General features: G+C 38.1%; 1 protein-coding gene across 1 annotated transcript in view; it reads right to left on the bottom strand.

Annotated features, from left to right (window-relative positions):
- The window catches only part of NPC1L1 (NPC1 like intracellular cholesterol transporter 1), an 85,066-nt gene extending 60,025 nt beyond the window's left edge, over window positions 1–25,041 (bottom strand). Inside the window, 4 exon segments of the mRNA XM_018567457.1 lie at window positions 2,977–3,088; window positions 5,611–6,157; window positions 24,389–24,473; window positions 24,781–25,041. Of these exon segments, the coding sequence (XP_018422959.1) occupies window positions 2,977–3,088; window positions 5,611–6,157; window positions 24,389–24,473; window positions 24,781–25,041 (1,005 nt within the window).
- Between the last annotated feature and the right edge of the window lie 791 nt (window positions 25,042–25,832).

Below are 25,832 nucleotides of genomic sequence, written 5' to 3' on the forward strand. Positions count from 1 at the left end.
TATAGTATAACTGGTCCTGTGATTGGGCTGGGGGCGGAGCCTCTTCATGTTGTTCCCTCTCCGGTGTTTTTTTATCCTGTCTAAAACTATGAATTTTATTCGCCTTTTATTTGGGTATAGTATTCTCCTCCATACCAAAAATAATTATTTTTCAACGAAAAATCTGTGCATTTAATGAGAAAGGAAATTTGAATATCTTCTAAGTTTGAAAAATTTGTTAAGCCCCATCTTATCGCTTCTAAGCCGTTCCTATGTGGTATATTAGTGTACAAAGACGTCACGTCCATAGTTGCTAGAAGCATATCATTGTCATAAGTTATAGTTGCCAATTTTTTAATAATTTCCCCGCTGTCTCTAAGGTAAGTTTTAGTACATTTGACAAGTGGTTGCAAGAACCAGTCAATGTATTCACCCAGACGGGATGTCAGTGAATTTATGCCACTGACTATCGGTCTTCCCGGTGGTTTTGTAGGATTTTTATGGATCTTGGGTAGAAAATATATTATCGGTACTCTTCCCACTGTGGGCAGCAGATATTTATACTCCTTTTTCATTAGAATCTTCTTTTTCAATCCATCTTTCAGTAAAACTTTTAATTGTTTCTTGATTTCTGTGGTTGGGTTTTTCTTTATTTTTTATATGTCTCCTGATCTCCTAGGATATTACTCATTTCTTCTTCATAGTAAGTTTTATCTAGCAAAACCACTCCCCCACCTTTGTCTGCTGGACGAATCACCACTTCTTTCTTTTCTTCCAGAAGTTTTAAGCCCTTGTCTATATATTCCTTGTTTCTTTTATTCTTTATTTTTAATCCTCTGAGCTCCTCTTCTACCATAACTTTAAAAACTTCAATATGGTGACTAGTCTTGGTAGGTTCCTTATTGGTGCAAATTTTAATCCCAAATCTAATAATTGAATTTCTTCCTGTGAGAGATTAATTGAACTTAAGTTAAAAATGCCTTCTCCTATTCCTCCCATCTTTGTTCTCTTCCATATTCTCTTTCCACCCCTTGTCCCCCTCTTCCGAAATTTCTTCTTCCCCTTCCCCTGTATCCCCATAATTGCTGTGGTGGGGTGTATGGTCTCCCTTGCTCCCGATATTGATATGTCTGTTGTCCTCTTTTTTCTTGTCTCCAATTTAGAGGGGCATATTCGTTGTGTTCTCTCTGGTAGAGGTCTTTCCAATGGGGAACCCTCTCTCTGTTCCGCAACCCTAGAAAATTGTTGCCGTTTATATTATTTGGTGTTTGATATTTTGTCCCATTGGTTTGTTCTCTCTGTGGGTCTTCTAGTATTGGATGAAATCTGCTAATGGTTTCCATGTTATGTTCGAATTTTTGTTGGGATTTTTCTTCATATCCCTCTATTCTTGTACCTCGTGCTTGTTCTCTTGGTATTTCACTCTCTCTCTTTCTTTTTTTGTTAAAATTAATTATTTTATTTTCTACTTCATAGCCTAAACTTTCTTCTTCACTCCCACTATTGTCTCCCTCCTCTTCCTTATCACTGTCACTTAGTGATATAGTGTTTTCTTGGACAAAGCCGCAAACTCTTCTGTTTCTTTATATAGCATTAATCGATCTTTAAGCTCCACGATATTATTCTCTGTCATTTTTAGCTTTCTCTGTTTTTCGTTCTATTAATAGCTTCAGTAATTGTTGTTCACTCTGGTGAAAGAATGCAAACCATTCCTTTGTTGCGTCTAGATCTTTTAAACCGTCATTTAAAGGAATGTCCCATCTTAGGCTTCTCGGGGTTATACCTTCTTTCAAGTACTGTTCATGTGAGACTATGTCCCACCACAATCTTAATTCTTTATCGATTAATGATTTCAATATTTTAAATTCTTTCTGTAAATCCCCACCCTTAGTGTTCCTAGTGCAAAAAACATGATCCAAATTTTTATCCCTATTCCTAACAAACCCAAAAATTTCCATAGCAGCACTAAAAAGACTCACCCTTGTAAAGAAATGGGACACCTACTACGAAATCTCAATCATATTAAATAATATATATTAACTACTAGCGCTATTCGATAGACTTCATCAGATTTCCCAAGGGGTTAATGTTAGGTTTCATGCTAAGGGAACTAGTTTTGATGTGTCATTGGTGTAAAATGGAGGGGAATATATCATGATATATACCCTATATTCGATCAAAGGGAAGAATAAATATGAATGGGGGTAAATATCACCTAGTAAAAAGGGACATATTGATCAATTTTACCTCACTTGTACAATACATTTTATATACACTTAAGTGTTGGAATATATACATTTTATAAGTTTATTTCATTTTTAATTGCTAGAATATAGAGGCATACACAGGTATGTACACGCTACTGAAAGAATCCCATGTGTTTATACAATAACACATACACTCCTTTATATATTAAAATTAAGATTGCCATTATATTGAGATGTTACTGGTCGCTTTATAATGTATTTTAGGACGTTGTTAGTATATAGTATATGTAGGAATTTGCGCACTGCAGGATGTATGCTGTTTTTTTGGCCATATATATATACATATAATTTAATAGATTATGTATATACCGATATATATGTGTAGACACATCTCCAACTTTTAATTATGAATATATGTTTCTAACTTTTAATTATGAGTAAATATGTTTTTAACCATTAAGACACGGCACCAACCCCAATAGGAATCACGATGTGAATTACTGGGTAACATACAGAGGAATATATGCCCAGGTAAAACAATTGGATTGAATTAATTGATGAATTGAATTAAATCTCAATTGAGTAGATGATATAAGTTCCGGTGTCAGATGGGAAGCAATACCCTTTTGAAAAAGTCAAAGATTGACGAAACGCGTCCCTCTGCTTCCTTCCTGACATACCGGATAAACCTTCAAAGGATGGGCGCCATTTACACCCACATGCGAATTTTACTCAACCCATTTCGTAAGTGTAATCATTTATATTTGGAATAAAGGACTTTCGTGACTACACTTAGATCTGCTTTCTCTCTTGTGTCCTTTTTCCCGTCGTACTCGCTCGGTTGGGCTGCTCCTGGAGGGTGTTCGACACTGGCATCAGAACCGTGTGCTGACCGTTTGGAGCTGAGAGAGAAATATAAAGATTTTTTGGGGACTTATGGATTGAAGACAAAGTAATAGACACTTTGTGTTTTTTTGGTTTTCTTTTCTTTTGGTTCTCATTCATTTTTTCCTCCTCTGAGCGAAAGAGTTAAATGCCTCGGTGATTGAAAGAATCGTTTGCGTAACCTAATCCACGCCTTATATAGAGACACTGCTTTTCTTTCTGCTTTTTTTCGTGTTTTTTTCGTTTTGGGGCGATGATAAATGTTTTTATGTGAGCTATTCTGAATCGAATAGCTGTTTAATTGTAATCAACCAATCGAGTGATGAGATCAACCTTTTGAATCTGAATGCACATGTAATCCATATAGACGTGGGGTTGAGTGTTTAATCACAGAATACTGTTTTAATTATCACATCACAAACATTTTTTACTAACGAAATACTGAACAAAACAAAGACACAGCTTATAATTTATTTATTATACATATTTTACACTATTTTATTCATCTTATCCATTAATTTATTTTTCACTTAAATATAAACAAACATTTTTATTGAGATGGAAACACAGTAAGATGATACAGTAAGAATATTGCTCACTACCAAGCGCAACATAATTGCTCACATAGTAGGGAGGAGAGCCTCCAAGGATGGGCCATTTCAGTCTCCAGCTGGAAGTTGGAATAGTAGGATGTTGAGCCTATCCAGCCCGCTGAGTGTCTAAGAAGACAACTTAAATTGTATAGTCTAGCATTGGGGAAGACCATACCTCCCTCGCACCTGGTCAGAAATAGTTTTCGTAGGGCATTCCTTGCCCTTTTTCCCTGCCAAATAATGGCGGTAAAAGTTTTATTTAGGGATGTGACGTCTTTATGTTTCAGGAGAAGGGGCAGAGTTTGCATCGGGTATAATAGCCTGGCAAATGATATCATTTTGACTCAGTGAATTCTGCCAAAGAGTAAGATAGGAAGGTCCCGCCACGCTGCCAACTCCTTTCATATCTTGTCAAAGAGAGGGGATAATTAAGAGTATATAGTGAGGATGGAGTGTTGCCTATGTGGAAACCTAGATATACAATGGATCCCTTGGCAATGTTGTATATGTTGGAGGGGCCTAGCGTGGTCGACGTTCGGGAGGTAAACAGGAGTATAGTTGATTAGAAGCGTTCATGGTCAGGCCTGAAAACTTTTGGTATTTTTGGAACATGGCTTGGATGACAGGTATGTCACTAGAGGGATTATTGGAAAATAATATGATGTCGTCAGCGAACAGCATTATTTTAATGCGTGTTTTTTGGAACACAGTATACAGTTCTAAAAATACAGTTACTGTATAACTGGTGACAAATTGTTGAGTGCGTTTGTCGTTTGTTTTGCTTGACCGATTTGGTGCAGCGACGCATGGGGTTTCTCAGCTGCCATTGGGATGTGCGGGATCCCTTGTGTGTTTCTGTGCTTTTAAGGAGGCTGGGCTTCCTCCTGACAAACCTGCACCCAATTTGAAATCTTCTGCCCCCATGTGCTCCAAGATGGAGACTCTCATAGTTTAGAGTTAGGACCGCACTATAAGAGGTGCCTTGGCGCGGCAGTGCGGCTTTCACATCCTCTGCAGAAGACGTCTATCCAAACCTCTGTTATTATCCTTAGTGGTGAGACAAGTTGTTTTACATGCTGGTTTGTGAGTGTGCCATGATGCCTTTCTACTGTTTTTTTGTAAAGGAATCCCGTGGATGTCTGGAGTGCCCTGGAAGTATACTGACAGCGGCTCCAATTCCAGGTTGAACAACAATGGCGACAGCGGGCAGCCCTGTCTGGTTCCCCCTAGTAAGGGGAAACGGTTGGAGATATTTCTTGGTGTACAAATACGAGCACAGGGAGAGGCATACATTGCTGCTAGAAAAGTGTTGAACCTGCCTGAAAACCCCATCTCATCTAGCACTCTATATAGCCATGAGAATTGTATGCTGTCAAATGCCTTTTTGGCGTCTATAGAAATGAGGGCTAAAGAGGAAGTCGGATGACTTTTAGCATATTCTAAAACTGATAGCAGTTTGCGTACATTGGTTACCGCAGACCGGCCTTTAATGAATCCTACTTGGGCAGGGGATATTAAGTGCGGTAAAAGCCTTGCTAACCTATCAGCTATGATTTTCAATATCAACTTTGCATCTGCGTTAATCAGTGATATTGGCAGTGACAGTGAGATTCCAACTGCTCCACGAATTTGAATGCCGCCTCTGGGTCCTGGAACGCGTGGGGGATCCATCCTCTGTTTGAAAGCGAAGAGTCGCCGGATAGGCCAGAGTGAATCTGATCTTTTTTTGGTACAAGATCGAGCAGACTCTATTGAGCGCTTTGTGTTTCCTGGTGACTTCTGCCGAGTAATCCGCAAAGATGAGAAGGCGATGCCCATCCAGATAGAGTTATTTTTGGCACGAAATGCTTGCATTACTGCCAAGCGATCCGTATAATCCAAGTAGCTGGCTATTACAGGGCGCAGACCTTTCCTTTCCGGGTTAGGAGGCCCCACACAATGCGCACGTTCCACCTTGCACACTGGGTCTTGGCCTAGAAGATCTGGAATGTTGTGAGCGCAGATAGACGCCAGCATCGATGGTCGGTATGACTCTGGTAGGCCTACGATCCTTATGTTGTTTAGGCGAGAGCGATTTCTCGAGGTCATCTACCTTGTCTATTAGGAGTTGGACCTGTTTGGTAGTGGATTGCATGTGGGATGTTGAAGAATCCATTCCTTCCTCTAAGGTTGCTATCCGGGATTCTGCCTCGATAATCCTTTGGGCCTGATGCAGGAGATCATGGCGTAGGGATTGTATGCCCTTGCTTACCGCCTTGTTAACGGCGTCCTGTATAGTGGGGCGAAGTAGTTTGGCCACTTCTGCTGCTATCATGCTGTGGTCGGATAGTGCCGGCATGCCTTCCTCCATGGAGGCGCTAACATCCCGCATGTTGGGAGTGGTGGCCATCTTGGGCTGAGTCTGTGGTTGCTTACCCCGGACAGGAGTGCCTTTGCCGCGATGACCGGTTCGGCGTTTAGCAAGGAACTTGTCCATGTTCCTGAAGATGCGGTCTGTAGTGTGGGAAGCAGAACGGCTGGTTCATGTTGCTGGTGTTAGATTTTATATAGAGTTTAGCCCTGGCTGTGCGGCAGCTCTGCACTCTGCGTCCGCTACATCAGGCGCCGGAACCGGAGGTCTTTTCAATAAACAGGTATTTTATAAACGTATAACAGTATTAAAAAGATTTAATAAAATGCTTTCACTTGTATATATTAAAGATGAAAAGGGACAAAAAAAGGAGACATATATTGTCAGGGTTTAGATAAACTTTAACTTGCAAAGTGAACATTTAGGGGTCTATTCACAAAGCTGCCGAAGGATCCAGCCGTAGCTTTGGCTGATCCTTCGGCTAGCTTAGGTTACGGGAGGCCTTTGGTTCATTAGAACCGAAGGGCTGCTGTACGAGCTATTCACTATAGCCCGAAGCTGGCTGAGCAGCTCAGTTGAGCCGAAGGCATATGCTTTGGCTCGACTGAGCCGAAGTGAAACTCGAAGTGAGCCATTGGCCAGCCGAAAGCCTTGCAACTGACAGCTGGCCAGAGCCAGCCGTGATCTCACGGCTGGCTCCGGCCAGTTGAAATAACAGATCAGCGTCCCCAGGTCACCTGGGGACGCTGAATTGTCATTACACAATGACAACTTGGCGGAGCCAGCTGTGATCTCAGGGCTGGCTCCACCCAGTTGTAATGACATATCTGTCATTGCAACTGGACAGGACCATCCGTGAGATCAAGGCGGGCTCCGCCAAGTTGTTTTTCATTGGCCGGGACCTGCTAGAAGACTCTAGCAGGTCCAACCCAATAGGAAACAGTTGGGCAGAGCTATCTGTCACTGCTAGCTTCACCCAATTGTTGTTTTTATTTTTAAATCTTTATTATTTTTACATCTAATATTTATTTACATTTATGTTTTTCAAATTTACAATGTTTTCTTTTTATTAGCTAATGAACACTAACATGCAAAAAATATTTTTTGTTTTTTCATGTTTTAATGAGCTTTATTTTTTACTTTTTTATTCAATTATCTTTTTTTTCTTTTTTTTTCTTTCTTTATTTGTTAAGGTTTATCATTCATTAAACTTTTTAAACTTTTTTTGTTACTTTTTGTTTTTTTCTACTTTTTTCACTGTTTTAATATTCTGCTTGGTACCACAGAGGTACTGAGCAGAATAGCCGAGCCGAATGCTGCTCGGTGGCATTTGACTATTCACTCAAATGAATGAATAGGTTTGGCCCCTATGAGAATAGGTCGAACTGCAGTGAGAAGCCTGCCGGAGGTTCGGCTCAGCCGATCCAGATGTTGGATCTGCTGAGTCGAACTCCTTCTGCACTTCAGCTTGGCCAATAAACACTCCACATGCTGCGAGCACTCCTTTAGTGTAAACCAAATAAAAACAAGATCAATAGATTATGTGGACAATTACTACTAAATCAAACGAACAAATGATACAAATAGATAATGTTGTGACAACTTTAAACAGTCAGTGAAATATACAAAGACCTTTCATGTTCATTATTTAAGTCCAAAACTCAGCCACAGTCTTCTCCTTAAGTAAGCATACAGAGTAAAGAATTAGTTAAGTTACTTTTAGGGTTAGGCAATAGAGAGATTAGGGACAGTTAGGGGGGCTGCAAGGTACACAGTTGTTCTTGAAACTGAAAGCTTCTTATTCATGTTACAGAAACCTAAGAAAAAAATACATGTTAAAGTTAAAAAACAAAACAAAATGGAAGCCTATTAAAATTGGCAATGTTGCTAAAATTACTATTATTCAATATTACTGTGTTGCCATATAAAGTATTGCTTTTGTAATATCTTCATTAGATATATTGATATATGGGAATATATGTAAACAATTGATTGTATCTATCTGCATATTATGCAACTCCCAGTTTCTCAGTGGTGCTACAGTGAGTTTAATTTTAGGGCCTGACCATTGTTTTTTTTGTTTATCACATCTGACTTGGGTGGTAAACGGCAACCTCATTTGAATCCTCCAATCAAGTTGGGCCCTATGTACATTTGTTAGCCAATGTACAGAAAGAAGGGGATATAAGGTGTTGTTGCCAAGCCAAGCCATGTGCTCTCTTTTTCACCTGGGACCAATAGGCATTCAGTATGAACAGGCATGAAGCTGTGAGGTAAAACACCCCATACTGTACATTGTCTTCTAAATAGTGTTTTGGGTGTCATTTACAATATGTAATCCTACTAATAAATGTATATTGCTGATTGAACTGCTTAATTTGTCCAAGAATCCTCAGATTTAGGTGTGTTTATGTGAATACTCTTATAGTGATTGGAATATATTTACCAATCCACTTGCCAATCCTGGTTAACAACTGGCAAAACATTTACGTTTTGTATTAACTCTAACTTTATTTTTCTGTAAGGGCTGGATCACACCATCTCCAGACCGGCGCTAGTCCACACCATTGCATTTAGTTCCAGAGCATAAGTTTGTGGTATGGGAGTACTTGTAGTTGGGATGTATGCAGCGTCCAGTTTGGGTGCAGATTAAATCCTTCAGGAGGGTGCAGGGAATAGACCCCTGTGGAACTCCCAGGAGAGGCAGCAGCGTCAGACTCAGTGTGCAGGATGTCAGGTGGGTGCAGGGAATAGACCCCTGTGAGACTCCCAGGAGAGGCAGCAGTGGCAGGCTCAGCATACAGGATGGTTCCCTGTACACCAGGAGTTCAGGTTCTGGCTGCGGTGTGGAGAGAGCTGTTACACATGCTTTTTCACATTGCCTCTCTGCTGAAAAGTGACACATTCATGGTCAACCATCCTATCCATTTCACTAAGCCATAGCTCCAGTGTGGGAGGAGAAGTGGAGACCAACCTACGTACCACCTGCCTTGATGCCATGAATAGTGCTCGCTTAATGGCCACAGTCGTATGGGAGGTTGCATCTGGTGCATCTACAATGCCCAGGATGCAAACAAGTGGGGAGTTAGTAAGTGAGGAGTCAAAAACAGAGTTAATGACGTCCAAAACCTCGCCGCAATACCTTACTAGCTTAGGGCATCTCCACAGTAGATGAATTAAAGAACCTTGATGAGCATTGCATTTTGGACAGTTAGGATCAGCCTTGTACCCAATACGGAACAGAAATTCAGGTGTGCAATATATTCTGTGGATAATGAACAATTGCGTCAACCTGTGAGTGGGTGAGAGAAAAGTCCTTTTAATCAAACAAAAAACAAAAGTAATTTTTTGACAAGACATTTATTTTAAAACAAAACCCCAAAAAAGCACCACTAGTCAATCATATTGTCCAGCAATGTAGATCCCACTCGCCAAAATCAAAACAGTCCCATCGACCCTTCCGCTACCGACAAACTCCTGCTGCAAAATTAAGGACACACAGCTGTCATGGAATTTTAAAAAAACAGGCCACAGCCATTTGTTTACATTCCGCCCTGACCTGTCATTTTGCGGCAGGAGTTTGGTGTTAGCGTACATGTCCGCAGGTGGCAGGACTTTCTTGATTTTGGCGAGTCAGCAAGCATCGTTCAGCGTGATTGACAATGGAGTACATTGCCGCTGACCAATGTGATTGACCTTTGGATTGCATCATTGCATACTTTTTTTTCTTTATAATAAAGGACTTATCAAAAACAGTTTTTTTTTGTATTTAATTAAAGGCATTTGTCAAGGTGTTGTGTTTCTATTTACTTTTTTGTGGACTTTTTGGTGAATGAGTAGGGGTACCAACTACCCTTTACTTGTTCACATGGGGGCAGCATCTTTTTTATGGGTCTCCTAAATCTTACTTTTTCTTTTAACTTACTGTATGAGGAAAACTGCCTGAATATTTAAAGAAACTAGACTCTTAAGGAATTGACAATCCCTAGAAATATATTGGTTTGGGAGAATTAATGCTGTCAAGCTGGCCTGCTTTTCCAAACGTCTTTATATTAGAATCAGCAAAAATAAAATGCTTAGATATAAAAGGTTGGAATTCTTGCAGTCCTACACACTAATACATATTACCAGGTGGTGCAAATTGCTCCTTTAGCAATTCTGCATGCCACTACTGTAATGTCCTTGTGGACATTTTTAGATATATCAGACTGTCATCTAAACTCCATTTCATCTCTTTTGTGGATTCTGACCTCTTTGAGATTATTAAGACTTTCTCTGACACTGCATCATTCACAAAAATTCACATTCTGTCTAATACTCAGGCAATTTAAGTTCACTTTATTTACCTATGGCAGACTTGATCATCTTTTGTTTCCACTTGGATTAACAGACTCACAAAGGTTTCATTAGTGGATTTTATACAGCTTTCAGTTTAATAGCTGGTTTCTGACCATGGTTTGAGTTATAAGCCTTTTAACATTCAAAACATTATAATAAAATTTTTAATAAGGAACTTTCTAATTACCTTCTAATTCAACATTACATTAGAATCCTTTATTTGAAATACATCTTCTCTCTTGACATTATTTGACTTTGAGTGGACATGTATAGAGAATCCTCATGCTAAAGACCTCACTTCATCTCTTTATTCCTCCCTCTTTTTTCCAATTAACAAACATAAACTCACTTATGCACTTGTCTGGGAGAGAGAATCTGAATCATCTTGCATAGAGGAAAAATGGCTAAGTTCTGGTCTCAGATAATCCATAGCTCTTTCAATATTCTGTACTTGGCAAACCCGTATAAAGTGAAGCACAGCTGGTATTTAACTCAATGAAAAATACATAATAGATCCCCTTCTCACCTAATTGTTTCCTTCACTGTGGTAACCCTGGCACCATGCTTCATATATGGTGGACCTGTTTCTTAGTTCGACTTCTATGGATTAACCCCTTTGCTGCCAAGGCATCATTTTTGTTTTTTGAACACATGATATAATCCACATTTTAGGCCTGGAAATAAGTTAAAACTCCCAAAATATTATATATTTTCTGAAAGCTAACGCCCTGTAAAACAAAATGTGGGCAGTAGCAAATGTTTATGTTGCACGATATTGGTGCAACTCTTTATCAAACCCCAAATATGTAGTGAAAAGTGCACTAAGGTACATTTTAGTGCCCCAAAAACACAATTAAATAGACTTTTTTTGTAAATGATAAAAGATGAGGTTATGACAAGTAAATAGATACCCAACATGCCCAGGTTAAAAATTGCATGTGTCCATAAAATTGCGACAAAATTAAGTACTCCAAAAAAGTCCATAGACAATGGGGTCTATTCACAAAGCTGCTGAGAGCAGCCGAGTGAAAAACTGACCCGAAGTGAAGTGGGCCGAACGATGTTCGGCTATTCACTCGCTGCTGTTCGGCCTATTTTCATAGATGCCAAACAGCAGTGTGTGAATAGCCGAATGCCGCCTAGCAGCATTCGGCTCAGCTATTCTGCCCTGTACATCTGTGGTACCGAGCAGAATAGAAAAACAGTGAAATCAGTAGAAAAAATAAAATAGAAAACGATTGGGCAGAGCTAGCAGTGACAGCTAGCTTCACCCAACTGTTTTCTATTGGCCGGGCGGTTCAGTGGGCGGGTGCAATAGCTAGTTTGCTATTGGCTATTGCAACGTGAAATAGCCAATAGGAATCTAGCTATGCATTCCTATGCTGGCACCATGCCAGAAAAAAAAGAGATTGCAAGGAAAGGTTCACTCTGCTCGATCGAGCAGAATAAACCTTTCCTAGAGAACGTGTTTCTCTTCTGGGCGGCCGGGAGCCGTATTAGACTCCCAGAGCGTCCGGGAGAGTAATGACAGATCAGGGTCCCTGGTTACCAGTAAATCAGGAACGCCATCTGTCATTACACACTGAGAACCCACAGAGGCTGTTGTGATATCATAGTGGCCTCGCCGGGTTCTCAGTGTGTAATGACAGATGGCGTCCCTGGTTACCTGGTAACCAGGGATGCTGAGCTCTCTGCAAGTGGCCGGAGCCAAAAGTGAGATGACAGCTGGCTCCACCCAGCTGTCAGAAGCAGGCTGTCAGCCAGCTTTGGCTTTCACCTCGGCTCAGTCGAGCCGAGGCATATGCCTTCGGCTCGACTGAGCTGCTCGGCCAACTTTGGGAGCTGTACAGGCTATAGTGGATAGTCCGTACAGAAGCCCTTCGGTTCTACTGAACCAAAGGGGTCCTGGGGCTGAAGCTAGCCGAAGGATCAGCCAAAGCTACGGCTAGATCCTTCGGCAGCTTAATGAATAGACCCCTATGTTTTAAAAGCCCCTACAGGTCATCAGTTCAGAGAAATGCATAAATATTAGCCCTAGAATTATTAATCTTATGTGCCAGATGCTGAAGATTCTGTAGCAAGCTTATGTCTTCTACCTCAAAATCTGATGGAGTGGGCAGCCATTTGAGTATAATTCTGTAATTTTCCAAAAGACAAATCAATACTTTTTCCATTTTATTTTGCCAAAGGAGTGGAACCAAGGAATACATATAAAAATGCAATGAAGTTAGAAACAAGGTATAATGTGAGAATTTCAAATGATTATGAAAACAAAAGGGATTCAAATACAGAAACCTAACCAACTTTGGATGGAACAAGTTTCTTGAGTATTTTGAAACTGGCCCACTTACAGATCAGTGTCCAGAGCTCCTTCACTTCCTGTTGGTGATGTCAGCGTGTGTCTGCCCTCCAATATGTTTAATTATGTGATCTGTAAGTATGCTAGTTTTAAGATATTGCGTGCGGTTTATCTAACCAGCAGGCATCGGTTTGGATACGAAGGGTAGGAGGATTTTATGTGGAAAATAAATCAATTGCTTTTGTACGTGTTTTTAATATTGGCTTTTAATAAAGAGGTTTTTATGGAATTACACTATGGATTCTTTTGAATTTATGTGAGGAGGGAGAGAAGGGAAATTATTGTACAATGGTGATTTATATTCAGTGGATCGGAAGGGAAAAAAGAACTAACATTTTACTGTGCATTCCATGACCATTTTAATGGTTCTCCCTATCTGGTGAGTGAGGTGTGTGGAGGTGGTATTGCACGTGGATGGGGAGAGGTGTCACCACGTTAGAACATATACACTCCAACTGACATTTTGACATTTCTGGACTAACTTATTGTTTTTTTATATAAATATATGTTTTTATAGCACTTGGCATTTGGAAATAGTATACGCAGAGGTTTTTTTTATACCCGTGGCATAGCTTAGTGATTTATATTAGAGGGGATTAGAAGCGTAGATCTGTATTCCTATTCATATTTTTATTCTGAGATATTTTTGAAATTTTAGCAAGACATGTTTTCTGATATATGCATTATTTTTTAAATACAGTCAAATCTGCCTTCAGAAATTGACTGGTAATATCATAAAACTGCACACACTGTGACAATGTTAAATGAATAAGTTAGATTTTAGAACTGTGTTTTAAAACGCAATGCATTTTTGGTAATGTCATGCAAGGAGTTGTCCAGTTATCTCATATAGTTGTACATTTACAACATCCTTGTATGAATGTGAATTGTATTAAATACATGAAACAAGAAAGTCCAGCAAAGGTCTGTTACCATTGCACAACTTTATATACTAGGGCACTATTAGGGCATGTTTATAAAGCAGTGAATGGGGTTTTAAATTAATCACTGCCATTTAAACACATGCACCTGTAAGATTAACCTGCAGATTAAAATGCCCTGTTGTTTTTGGTAATTTACAGATGGTAAAATATTAATATATTTCATGTAATGATTATGTGGTTGGTGCACTATTTGGGTGCATATAATATATGTACTGTACAGATATTTATTACTTTTTTTCTGGAATATGCAAACAACTGAAAAAGACACAAACATTTATTAAAAGAAAAAAGAAAAGAAATAAAGAAAAAAAATTATAACTGCTCTTGGAAAGCAAGGTTAATTATAGCTTATCTCTTTCAAAAAATCCCCATCCAGTTTAATAAAAATGATTTTATGTTAAAACTGACTTCTATTAGATATAGTTAAAATTGGATCATTTTCATAGTTAACAGCCATGGGCATAAGATGATAAAACACACATTTTTGTCTAGAAAAGGTAAAGGAAAAACTTTCAGTTTACTAATGTGTTGTACATAATACAGGAATTGAATCATGCTGAGCTCAGATGGTCTTTAATGTTCCAGATAAACTCTGAGATTTAACTGATTTATTTGCCAACTGAATTCTGCTAACCACCAGCACAGCAGAGAGTACGTTAAGGATGAATGCTTTTGGTGATAACCTTTCATTAGTAAATATCTAGAGACAATAAAATGAGGCTATTTCATTTTGCTTTCTTGAATGTATTAGCTGGTGAATAAAATATTAAAAAAAGTGTTTACCTAAGCCGTTTTCATTTAAAACTTTAAGTTTTTTTAATTTTACTTATTTTTGCACTACTCATTATTTTGTGGATTATTAAATGTATTAAATAGTGAATATAGAATATAATTTGTTTACCCTCAGTTTTTAGACCGCAAGACATTGTTGCAGCAACTTCTCTAAAGATAGGCTCAGTTTTCTAGCTGAACCAAAAATACTATGGCATAAAATAGCATGTCTCCATTGCAAGCTCCTTATGCTCTGAACATGTACAGCTGCATTTCTTTAAAAAACAATTTTACTACAGAAGCTATCATTAGTGTCACAACTAATCTGTGGAGCTTAAAAAATTGAATTATAAAAAATGTTTTCAAATGTGCAAACGAAGAATCCAAAAAAAGAAATATATATTCTGTTTTGCCCAGGCATTCACTATTTTGGATTAATGCCTTTATGTCTACAATCTTTAGATTAATTTTATTAGGCACAGGTCCCACCTTCTGTGCCCCAAGCAAGAGGCTCAATGACAGCTGCACAGGGCAGGACCATTCTCCTAACATTATCAATATATGCTATATATGTGTAATATCTTCAGAATTTCCATGATTTAAGAATCATATGATGATCTGAGGATTGACCAAATCATGCATTTGTTAAAAAGAATCTGAGGAATGTGTATTTTTCCAATTTGCCTAGGTTTGGAATTATGTGCCTTTGCAATTGTATTAGTATCTGTTGATTTAGAAAATATATGCAGACTGTTCTCTTAGGAAAATGAACACTCAGTGAATTGGATGAATATGCGTTCACTTTAATAATCCAATCAAATAAAAGATTTTAAAAAAAAACTTTTGTATCTAATTGGGAAATTAAAGTGAACACCGTTTCCTCTTATTTACTAAGATAAGTGAACATTTACTTTTTTAATTTACAACCTCTTCTCCTTCATTAAATAAGCATAATTTATGTAGTAATGTTCTATACTTGAATATACATTACCTGAAATTAAAAAAAATCTTGTTAATATCAAAAGTTTTCTTTTAGCAGCTTTTTAACTTTAAAGATAAAAAAGGCAACAAAGCAATGTGTGCCTGGACTTACTTTCTCAATCAATTCATGGCTTTTGACAATTAAAATGAGTCCTTGAAGATAAAGCAACAACTGGGGTAATCTCTTTATTATCAAAACATATTTTTGGAGATTGATAGGAAGATTGTCATTAACTGGATTATGTTAATTACAGCCAGACAGTTTTCACACCAGGAGTTTTTCAGCCATCACGATTATTAGGTTTATGTTATGGTAGCCAAGCTGTTCTTCCTAATGTTATTATTTCTATGTAAAATTATACTATTAAGATTCCTTATTTTTTTCTGATTTATTCAGGGATTACTTATTGGACTATTCAGATTTTAGCACTAACTTTTGAACTATATTTTGTATGTTTCTGTGAATATTTCTAACTTAATTTGAGAGCAAATTTGTGTGTAACATTTTATCAAAATACAATGATAGAAGTCTTTTTTGGGCCAAAGACAAACATAAGTTTGTAAAATTTCCCCTGATAAACATTGTTGTAGCATCATCTTAAATAACCACAAAAACTTAAAATAAAGGTAAATCATTTAAGCGGTTCGCTAATTCAGCTCACTGAAAGTAACAGCTGAAAACAATGATATAATACATTACTACAAAATATATGTACTGTGTATATATATATATATGTGTATATATATATGTGTGTGTGTGTATATATATATATATTAAGTTACAGAGAATCACAGAGCTTACAAAAGAAAAATCGCTTTTTGACTACTCCTAAATGTCCCCGGTATATACCTGAATCCAAAATTTCCTCAACTTTCCAGTGTGTGACACTCTACAGAACTAGGTAAATACTCTTATTTCAAAATTATTACTACTTGCTACCATAAGTGACTTAAATAACATCAAAAATTGTCTTTATTTCAATAAATATACATAAAACAGTCCAAAACACAAGACACCTCCTATTCCCAAACCAATCTCATTATTCTGTATATTAATTGTCTTTCTCTTCAAATATCTAGTAGCATCAACTAATTTGCTTTTTATTGTCAAATCAAATGAGGATATGCTCTTTTCCTATTTAGAAGAAATGCAGCAACCAGCATTGTTAATTACAGACCATAAAGTATGAGGACAATAGGTCCCACTGATAAGCTGGTGCCAGGTTTTCTTATCTAGACAATGGGTGCAAACTCTGTTTTGTCTCCAGCTACCATTTGAAAGCATCCCCTTATTTAAATAAGCAATAAGGTTGGATGTCATTTTATTGATGCACTCCTTGCAGGGGCGTAACTAGAAATAACAGGGCCCCACCTGACACCCTGCAGAGCCCATCTGGGACCCCGGACAGCTCACCTGAGACCCTGGCCAGCCATAGTGACCAAGGCGGCCTGCACATCATCAGGGGGACCCCTTTGTTCCTGGTCCTGGCTGGGCCCCCCCTGTGCCCTGGGCCCCATAGCGATAGTTTCACCACTGATTCCTTGACCTGGGGTAAGCCATACAAACAGCTGTGCATTTGTAATTTCCCTCCAGATTCTGGACAGTTAAATCATTAAAGATTTGCATTGAAGGGGTTGGGTTCTGGTAATAAAGGACATACAGGGCTATTCTAATTTGATTAGTTTAGTCCACCAATTTGGGCCACTCTATGTTAGTCTATGGAAGCCAGCCCTGTAACAGTCCAGGCTCTAGAGGGAAACAAGGAGACATTTGAACATCAGGATGGGGCCATCATGTATAATTTAAATTGGAATTATACAAGTATAGCCTAAGCACTTATCCATGCTTGTTCAGGGTCTTGGGGGTCTTTTCTATCTCACTAATAGATAATAATATATTATTGCGTGGTTCATAATTTCTGTATAGATTGATGTTTGCTATATTTGGGTCTTAATGCTATATACAATACATTTCTGATGTTGTGTTAAGATCAAACTGGTTAAATCCTCACAACCAAAGGCAATACTTGTAGGTGTGGAGACATCTAAAGCAGATCATGGGGTTGATTTACTAACTTTATAAACACACTATGAACATGTATACACCTCTGTAGTGTGTTCCCTCCCAGCATGATCTATGGGTGGAATCTAAACACCTTTGTAGTGTGTACACACCCAGCAGGTGGGTTGTGCAAAGCCCTGCATGAATTGCAAGGTGATGTTGTGTAAATTAGCTCTATGTTGTGTTGCTTGCGTTGATGAATGCAGGAATGTAAATTCATGAGCTAACCATTTTTGTCTAAACTGTGAAGCAGCATTATATATGCATCATGTGCATGATTTTTCCATATATGGCATTAGTGGAAATATGCTTTTAGAGACTTTTTGGTTGATAAATACGTTTTGCTGTGTGAAAATCACACGCACCTAGTGCGTGCGTGTGTTTAGGTTAGTAAATCACCCCCCATGTGTCAGAGCAGGGAAGATGGCTGCTGTTGTGTTCGTCACCCGATGCGGAGTTCATGAACGGAAGCAACATTTTGCCGAACTTCCTAATCGCGAACCGAATTGTTCCCGAACAGAAGCGTTTGTGAACACTCTTTTATTTTAATCATCTTGAGGTTGAATCCATATTTTCTGGGAATGCAAAAAAAAAAACCCTGTAGAAAATGTTAACAATATGAGTGTACAATAAAAATTTTAAAATTGCCTTGGCTGCTATGGTTAAAATCTTTTGTTTCTCTGAAATACGTAAACATAACCCCAGAACCGTTGGTTCAATGAAAACTTTTAATGATTGTGAATCCACTTCATGCAAGCACAGGTCATCTACTGCCATTAAATTTTTATAATTCCTCCACAGATTACGAGTCTTTGTTTTGCACAGTTGTAAGTCAAGCTTTTCCTTTAAGTCAGTTTCTTGTTTTAATCCCTGTGGCTTCCTAGGGCCACATGCTGACTGTACATATATAACCTTTTATTAACCCATGTACATTATCCAGACAATGCTGTGGCCATATGATTTAACCTGGATCTTGTCTATCTGCTTTTCTTGATCATAACTGACAGCTATCCTTTATTTGTTAGGGTACTGCCTTATTTTAGTTCTGTATTTAGTTTATTGTTCCAATATGTGCATAATATCTGTTTATGATATGAAGCATCTAAATAAATTGCAAAAGCGATTAAATTGGTTATAACATTTCTAAAATGTGTTTTTTTTGGTGGTTTACAGTGCAAACATTAACAATGATTCTCGCCTTGCTAGTTTCAAGGCTTACAACGTTAAGTGTCCTATTGAGCTTTTACTGTTACCTGCCGTGCTTGATATCATATTCTGTGGAAAACATTATTACCTCACACTTGAGCTCCAGAAAGAATTGCTTTTTTCCTGCTGTGTAAGTTTTGATTCCTAAAAAATGTGCATTAAAGCCCTTCTTATAATTTAAAGGTATGCATATATAATAATAATAATAATAATAATAATTAGGGATGCACAGATACTTTTCGAGTACCAGTGCAGATACTCTGCATTTTCATGAGAACTAAATAATAATTATATATATATATACACATAAACACACACACACACACACACACACACACACAAACACAGTATATATATTTTTTTCTAACTGATGTGGAACGACTTGTCAGCAGGGGAATTTAATGGCAGTAGAGGAGAGAGCATGTCAGTGGAGGTACTGATCCAGACTCCCTGATCGGAGACAGATCAACTATCAGTGGTGTGAGCTGGCAGGCGAATGTGCGGCGGGATCCCATGGAATGACGTGCGGACTGCGGAACTGATGGTTCAGTATGGGGGTGACAAATGCAGTAGCGGAAAAAAGGTGGTATGCATTTCCCTCAGGGTGAGAGGAGGTGGAGTATTGGCCGGACGGTGCCTGGCCTTCACATGCGGCATGTTGGAGGACAGGCATAGAGACAGTGCAGCAAGGCAATGGTGGGGGACAAAGACTGACAAACCGCTGTCAGGAACGGGACCCGCCCGGAGCCCAGGCGATTTTGTCAAATGAGTTGTGTGATACGGCTACGCGTTTGGAAGAGAAGTCTTCTTTCTCAAGACAAAGTGAATGGATTGGAGTTCTGGCAGGAGAGAACTTTTTTAAGATTGAAGAGTAGGTGGAGTTTTGAAGTGGGAGGGGCAGGAAAAATGGTGTTTGAAACCTAAAATGACATCCGTAGAAGTCAGCTATAGGGATGACAGGTTGGTGAGGGCCAGATTGCAAGGTGAAGCTATGTTGGTGTGGCAAACCATCCCTAAGTTGTTTGAGTTTCATATTTTGATTTATGTGTGTTTGGTTGCATTTTATGTGTTTAGTTGCAAGGGTTGCAGCAGTACTGGTGAGACAGAGTGAATACATTATTTGCTGGTTTCGGTATAAGTCTGTTTCTATGTCTGCATGGTGGGGTATAAGGAGCAGAAGGGGTGTGGTGATGGAAGGCACAATATTGTTTAAAGTTGTGAGCTTGTGGGCTTAAAAATGAAAATTGGGTGTTGGTGGTAAAAGTTTCAATGATGGTGTTAATTTTGATTTCTTCACTAAGTCCGAAAGGTGAAAGGGTGTTGAGTTTATAAATCCAATAAGTCTCCTACTTGCAAAGTAAATGGAATCTTTTCTGGAGGAAGATTTTTTTCTGGAATCTGTTCAATTGCGAATACTTGAAGGTATGGTGTGTTTTTGTTATTTCTCCAGGAAATGTTGGGGTACACTGTATTCAGTACTTCCCTGTTCTTTGAACCTACAGTGTTCCCCAATGCGTTTCCAGACAGGGCGGATGCTGCGGCCTATGTATAGCAGACCACAGGAGCATTTTAACCCATAGACTACATGGCTATGGTCACAGGTGATAAATTGTGTGATGGGAAAGGTGTTGCCAAAGCTATCTTGGAATGAAGGTTGGCCATCTGTGATGCATTGGCAGGTGAGGCATTTCATTTTTTTGCATTTGAAGATCCCTTTTCTGTTGTCAAATAAGTATGTGTTTGGATTTTGGTTTTATGAGTAATAGTTTGCTTGGAGCTAATATGTTCTTTACAATTTTGGCTTTTATGAACACTACTGAAGGTTTGGGGCAAGTATTGGGATAGTAGTAGATGCCAATTTTTCTTAAGAATATACTCAATGGCTTTGTATTTATTGTTGAAGAGAGTGATGAACCAGGTAACGTTTTGTTGCTGTTTTGGGGGTTTGGATTACCACTTGCACTTTCTTGAAGTTATAATGGATTTCCATGAGCAGCCTATGAATCAAACCCAGGCCAATTTGCTCATAATTAGCCATCATGCTATACAATGGAGGATGCTTGCAGGAATAAATAAAAGTATGATGTATACAGTATGTGGGGCATATAAATTGTAATTCTTGAGAATTGTAATTCTGAGATAATGATCTTTGCCTGGAGTTCTGCTTTAATGTTTTGCATTTTACTTTACCGTTTTCAAAACATTTTACTCAGTACTACGAAAAACTAATTTCAAATGATTCAAAGCTCAAAAGGTTGCTTTCATGAGTGCTCTTTTTATTATTGTTATTATGCTGTGAAGGATTTAAAGGAAGAAGAAAATAGAAGGTTCTGTGTGACCTAAAATGCTTGTTAGTTTGATTACAAGAATGAATTTCAAGATATAAATATTTTGTGCCTGAAACTATATCTTGTATTTCATTTTCAATACTTGTCATGGAAGGTTGTGTTGCTGTTTTGCCTCAAACACTTAAACTCCTAGGGGCTTATATCCTTCAACAGTTTCCTTAGTTTTAAGAATGTATTTTTAAATTTGATGTATATTTTCTTACGGTTCAATACTCAAATATTGACATTTTTAATTTAATATTACTTTCCTAAATGTAAATTTTAGATTTTAAAGGGTGCATATATAACTGGAAGTGAAGAATGTGTGCTTTATACATTTTTAACAATGAGCAGGACTGAAAGCATTCGTTATCACACATTTGATGGCACTGCATGAATCTGAGATGGAATAATTGGTGTCATGTTTGTGTCATGTGCAGTAATAATGTCAACCTCAACGTTCACACTTTGAACTATGCTTACATTTTCAAATTATAATAATGGAAAATTTGATAAGGCAATGTTTCACATCTATGAAGGCTTTCTAGCAATACTGAAATGTGCACATTAGCAATAATAGTTTATTTTTCATACTGTTACAGCAAGAAAACTAATGTGGAGTTTTATTGTGTGGTCATGTACATGGCTCTACCCAGATATATAAATGATTACAAAAATGAAAATTAACAGTTCATAGAAATTAAAGATAGTTACAAATGTGCTGATAAAGTTAATTTACTAAAGTGTTCACTTTTCAAAATAAATGTTTTTTGAGCTAAGTAGGGTGAGGCTTTGTTTACTTCAATTAGCCAATCATGAGCCAGCAAAAATCCTGTTTTTCTAATTTTCTCATACATGATTGAAAATGTTAGTTTCACCATATTTACTAACATTTACTTTGTTTACTTTGCAAAGTGCACAGCCTTCACTGCTTTAGTAAAGCAACCCATATGTATTCTAAAAATACACACACTCATAAAATAAAGCTTCTAAACATTGCCCAAACAGCATGTGTATGTGTGTGTGTGTGTTTATCTTGCTCTAACACTCCCCATATCCCTGTAGATTCTGCGAAAGAAGAAACTCATCCAGAAGTTTCTTGAATGTATTAATGTTATCTGCAGATACCACCACCTGTGGTAGGGAATTCCAAACTTTCACTACTCTCACAGTGAAATTCCCACTACAAATTCTAAGATTGAACCCCCTCTCTTCTAACCTTTTGTTATGTTTCCAGATTATCAATAAAGTTTTCAGATTAAACAGTTTGTTCCTGATTTTGTGGTCCCCATTGATGATTTCGAAGACTGAAATAAGTTCCCCTCTTAATTGCCTCTTTTCTAAGGTGAAAGAGTAAAAATTTTAAATGCGCTCTTTCTTACTCTATCCCTTCAATTCATTTTGTAGCCCTTCTCTGAACTCTCTCCAGTTCCAGGACGTCCCTGAGAGTCGGCGACTGTACTGCATACTCAAGATGGGGCCCAACCCATGATTTAGAAAGTGGAACTATTACTCTTTGATCCCTTGCTACAATTCCTCCTTTAACACAACAGTACCTTGTTAGCTTTACTGGCTGCAGCTTGGCATTGCTTTCTATTGCCAAATCTGTTGTCTGTGAGAACCCCCAGGTCTTTTTCTATGTCTGACTTCCCTAAAGTACCACCCCCAGGTAGTAGTTTGCACACATTTTCTTAACTCTGAGGTGCATAACCTTACATTTTCCAATATTAAATCACATTTGCTATCTTGTAGCTCATGCCTCGATTTTGCTTATGTCCTATTGTAGTCCAAATATCTCCTGTTCGGAATTTAATGCTCTGCAGAGTTTAGTATCATCCACAAAAACCGAAATTGAGCTATTTAGTCCAATCTTTATGTTGTGGATGAATAAGTTGAACAAGATCAGTCCCGGGACTGAACCCTGGGGCACGCCACTCCAAACCTTTTGCCCAATTAGCGAATGACCCATTTATCACTACCCTCTGGGTCCATTCTTGCAGCCAAATTTTCCACCAATGTACATACACATTCATCTAGACCTAAGTTTATGGATTAAACATTTGTTGGGTACTGTGTTCAGATGCACCAAGTCTACTGGTATCCCTTTGTCTAATTTAGTATTTAATTCCTCATAAGATTGGTCTGGCAAGAACATTCCATCATGAAAGCACATTGATTACCACTTATGATACCAGTTTTATTTGCAAATTCCTGCATGTATTGCCGTATCAGGCCTTTGAATATTTTACACACTATTGATTTTAATCTGACAGGCCTGTAGTTTCCCGGTGCACTTATTTTCCCTTTTTTTAATATTGGTAACTACATCTGCTATCCTCCAATCAGCCAGGATCATACCTGTCATTATACTGTCCATAAAATGTTGTACAATGGTCTGGCTATGACTTGACTAAGTTCCTTTAGTGCCCTTGGATGTAACCCGTCTGGTCCTGGCGATTTGTTTACATTAAATCTTTCTAATCTCTGTATTACTCTGCTCTCCGTTAGCCACAGAGATGTATTAAAACTGGTACTACTATCGCCGCAGCTAATACCCTGATCGATGCACACGTCTGTCTTGTATGTAAAGACAGAAGAAAAGAATCCATTTAATATGTTTGCTTTTTCATTGTCGTGGTAGCCAACCTCCCCTCATCATCATTTATGGTGCCTATATGTTCCGTCTGTACTTTCTTACTATTTATATATTTAAAGAATTCCTTGGGGTTCTTTTTGCCTACTAATGCTATGTGCTCTTCATAGTTTACTTTTGATGCCCAGAATGCTTTTTCTAAATTTTTTTGTTGCATGTTTTTGAATGTCGATGCTGACCCCTCTAAATTATATTTTTTGAAGGCCTTATCCTTCTCTCATGTGTTGTTTTACCTTGCTTTTTAACCACCCTGGTTTAATTTTTGCTTTTCTGAATTTAGTTGTAAATGGAACGCACTGGACCAATTTTGTTATTCAAGATTTCCTTCAAACCTTTCCATTTCTCCTCTGTGTTCCTATATAGGAATATTTAATCCCAATTTATGTCACATAGTAAGTGTGTTAGTTTATCAAAGTTAGCTTTTCCTAAATAGAGTCTTCTTGTATTACCTATATGCCTGTGTTTCCCTGAGTTTACCGTGAACATTATCATTCTGTGATCACTGCTGTCTATCTTGTTCCCGACTTCCACATCTGTAATCAGCTGTGTTATTTGTAATTAATAAATCTAATAGAGCATTTTCCGTCGACGGAGTTTCCACCAATTGTCCCATAAAATTATATCAGAGACTGTTCAAGAAGTGACGGGCCCTTCTAGAGTTTGCTGTTTAATTTGTCCAATCTATATCAAGATTATTAAAGTCCCCCATGATGACATTGCCTTTCTTTCCCACTATTTAGATCTGTGACGGTATGAGTCTTCCCCAGCGCCACCCGATAATCTGTCCATCTGATCCGCAATATGCTGAACCCGAGCACCTGCAAAGACAACATACTGTTCAGTGATCACGTTCTTTGTGGCAGATGACTCTGCCTGTTCACTTAAGAATAGAATCCCCTACCACCAGTATCTGTCTGTCTTTGCTTAGGCCCTGCAACCCTCTATACCAGAGAAATCACTCCCCTGGCAGCTAGGGGAATTATTCTGCTCCTGCAGTGCTACCCCTGAGCTGATATCCCCAATATCATGCAAACTGGCATGTTTATAGGGGTGTAACAATTCAGGTCTAGCCTCTCTAAAACTCTTCCCTGTAAGCCACCTTCTGACTGTTTCCCAGTTTGCTACCTCTGAGTCCTGCTCCTCCATGTTACCACCCTCCTCTAACCTGGCTCCTGCCAGCACCTGTTCAGTCAAGTCCAAACTCTTCTCCATGTTATTAATGCTCCTCAGTGTTGCCAGTCGGTTCTCTAAATCCAGAATCTGGGCTTCCAGAGTAACCATTTTCACACACTTTGCACAACAGTATTCACCCTCAAACACTTGCTCAAGGAACACAAACATTGAGCATGATGTGCACTGGGTTGCGTTCATATCCATGGAGGTCATGTTAGTAATTAATGGGGATTAATTATGGGGAAAAATTATTGTTTTTTATTAATCTATTTATTCTTTATTTATGATGTATATAAATAATATGCCACATGACATTTTAAAAGCTAATTTTACTACTTTAAAAAATGTGATCTAGAAATAAATGACAGTTTTTATGCACATATGATAAAACCATTGTGCATGATGCAATGGAAATTAAAATAACTGGACTTCTCTGATGAATTAAAATGGTTGTGCTAAAACATTAGGACTGATTTACTAAAACTAAATGTACAAGAGCAGAGAGAATATTGATATGAAGAACCTAGTCATGAATACCACAATCACATCTGTGTTTGCAAATGATCATGCTAGTGAACATAAACTCTTAACTGATCTGGTAAAGCATGTTTTGTTACATACTATTTCTTAATATTATAAGGGTGTTTTAATTATAATATTTCTTAAAAAACAAAACCCATTTCTTTTTTCTTTTTGTGTATTTTAAGGTATTTGATGTTTCTTAACATATGATAAAAATTTTCAAGATGCTATTTTTTGCTATTGTCTAAACAATACTCAATACAACAAAGACAAACATGGGACTCTTTTTCTTTTTTAACTACTAAGTTCTGTAGAAAATGTTAAAATGCCTTGGTAGCACAGAGAAGAGTTGGACCAGGGATCCCTTACACAAAGCAGTGTCCTGGCACATTAGCGGTTCAACAAGTCCCCAGACAACTAACATTGCTCTAATGCTCAACAATACTGCTTTGGGAGCAAGAGTGCTGCAGCTTAGAACAGTG

This window comes from Nanorana parkeri, unplaced genomic scaffold (genome assembly GCF_000935625.1).
Source record: "Nanorana parkeri isolate BGI_ZX_2015 unplaced genomic scaffold, ASM93562v1 scaffold1052, whole genome shotgun sequence".
In the NCBI taxonomy this organism is placed as follows: domain Eukaryota; kingdom Metazoa; phylum Chordata; class Amphibia; order Anura; family Dicroglossidae; genus Nanorana; species Nanorana parkeri.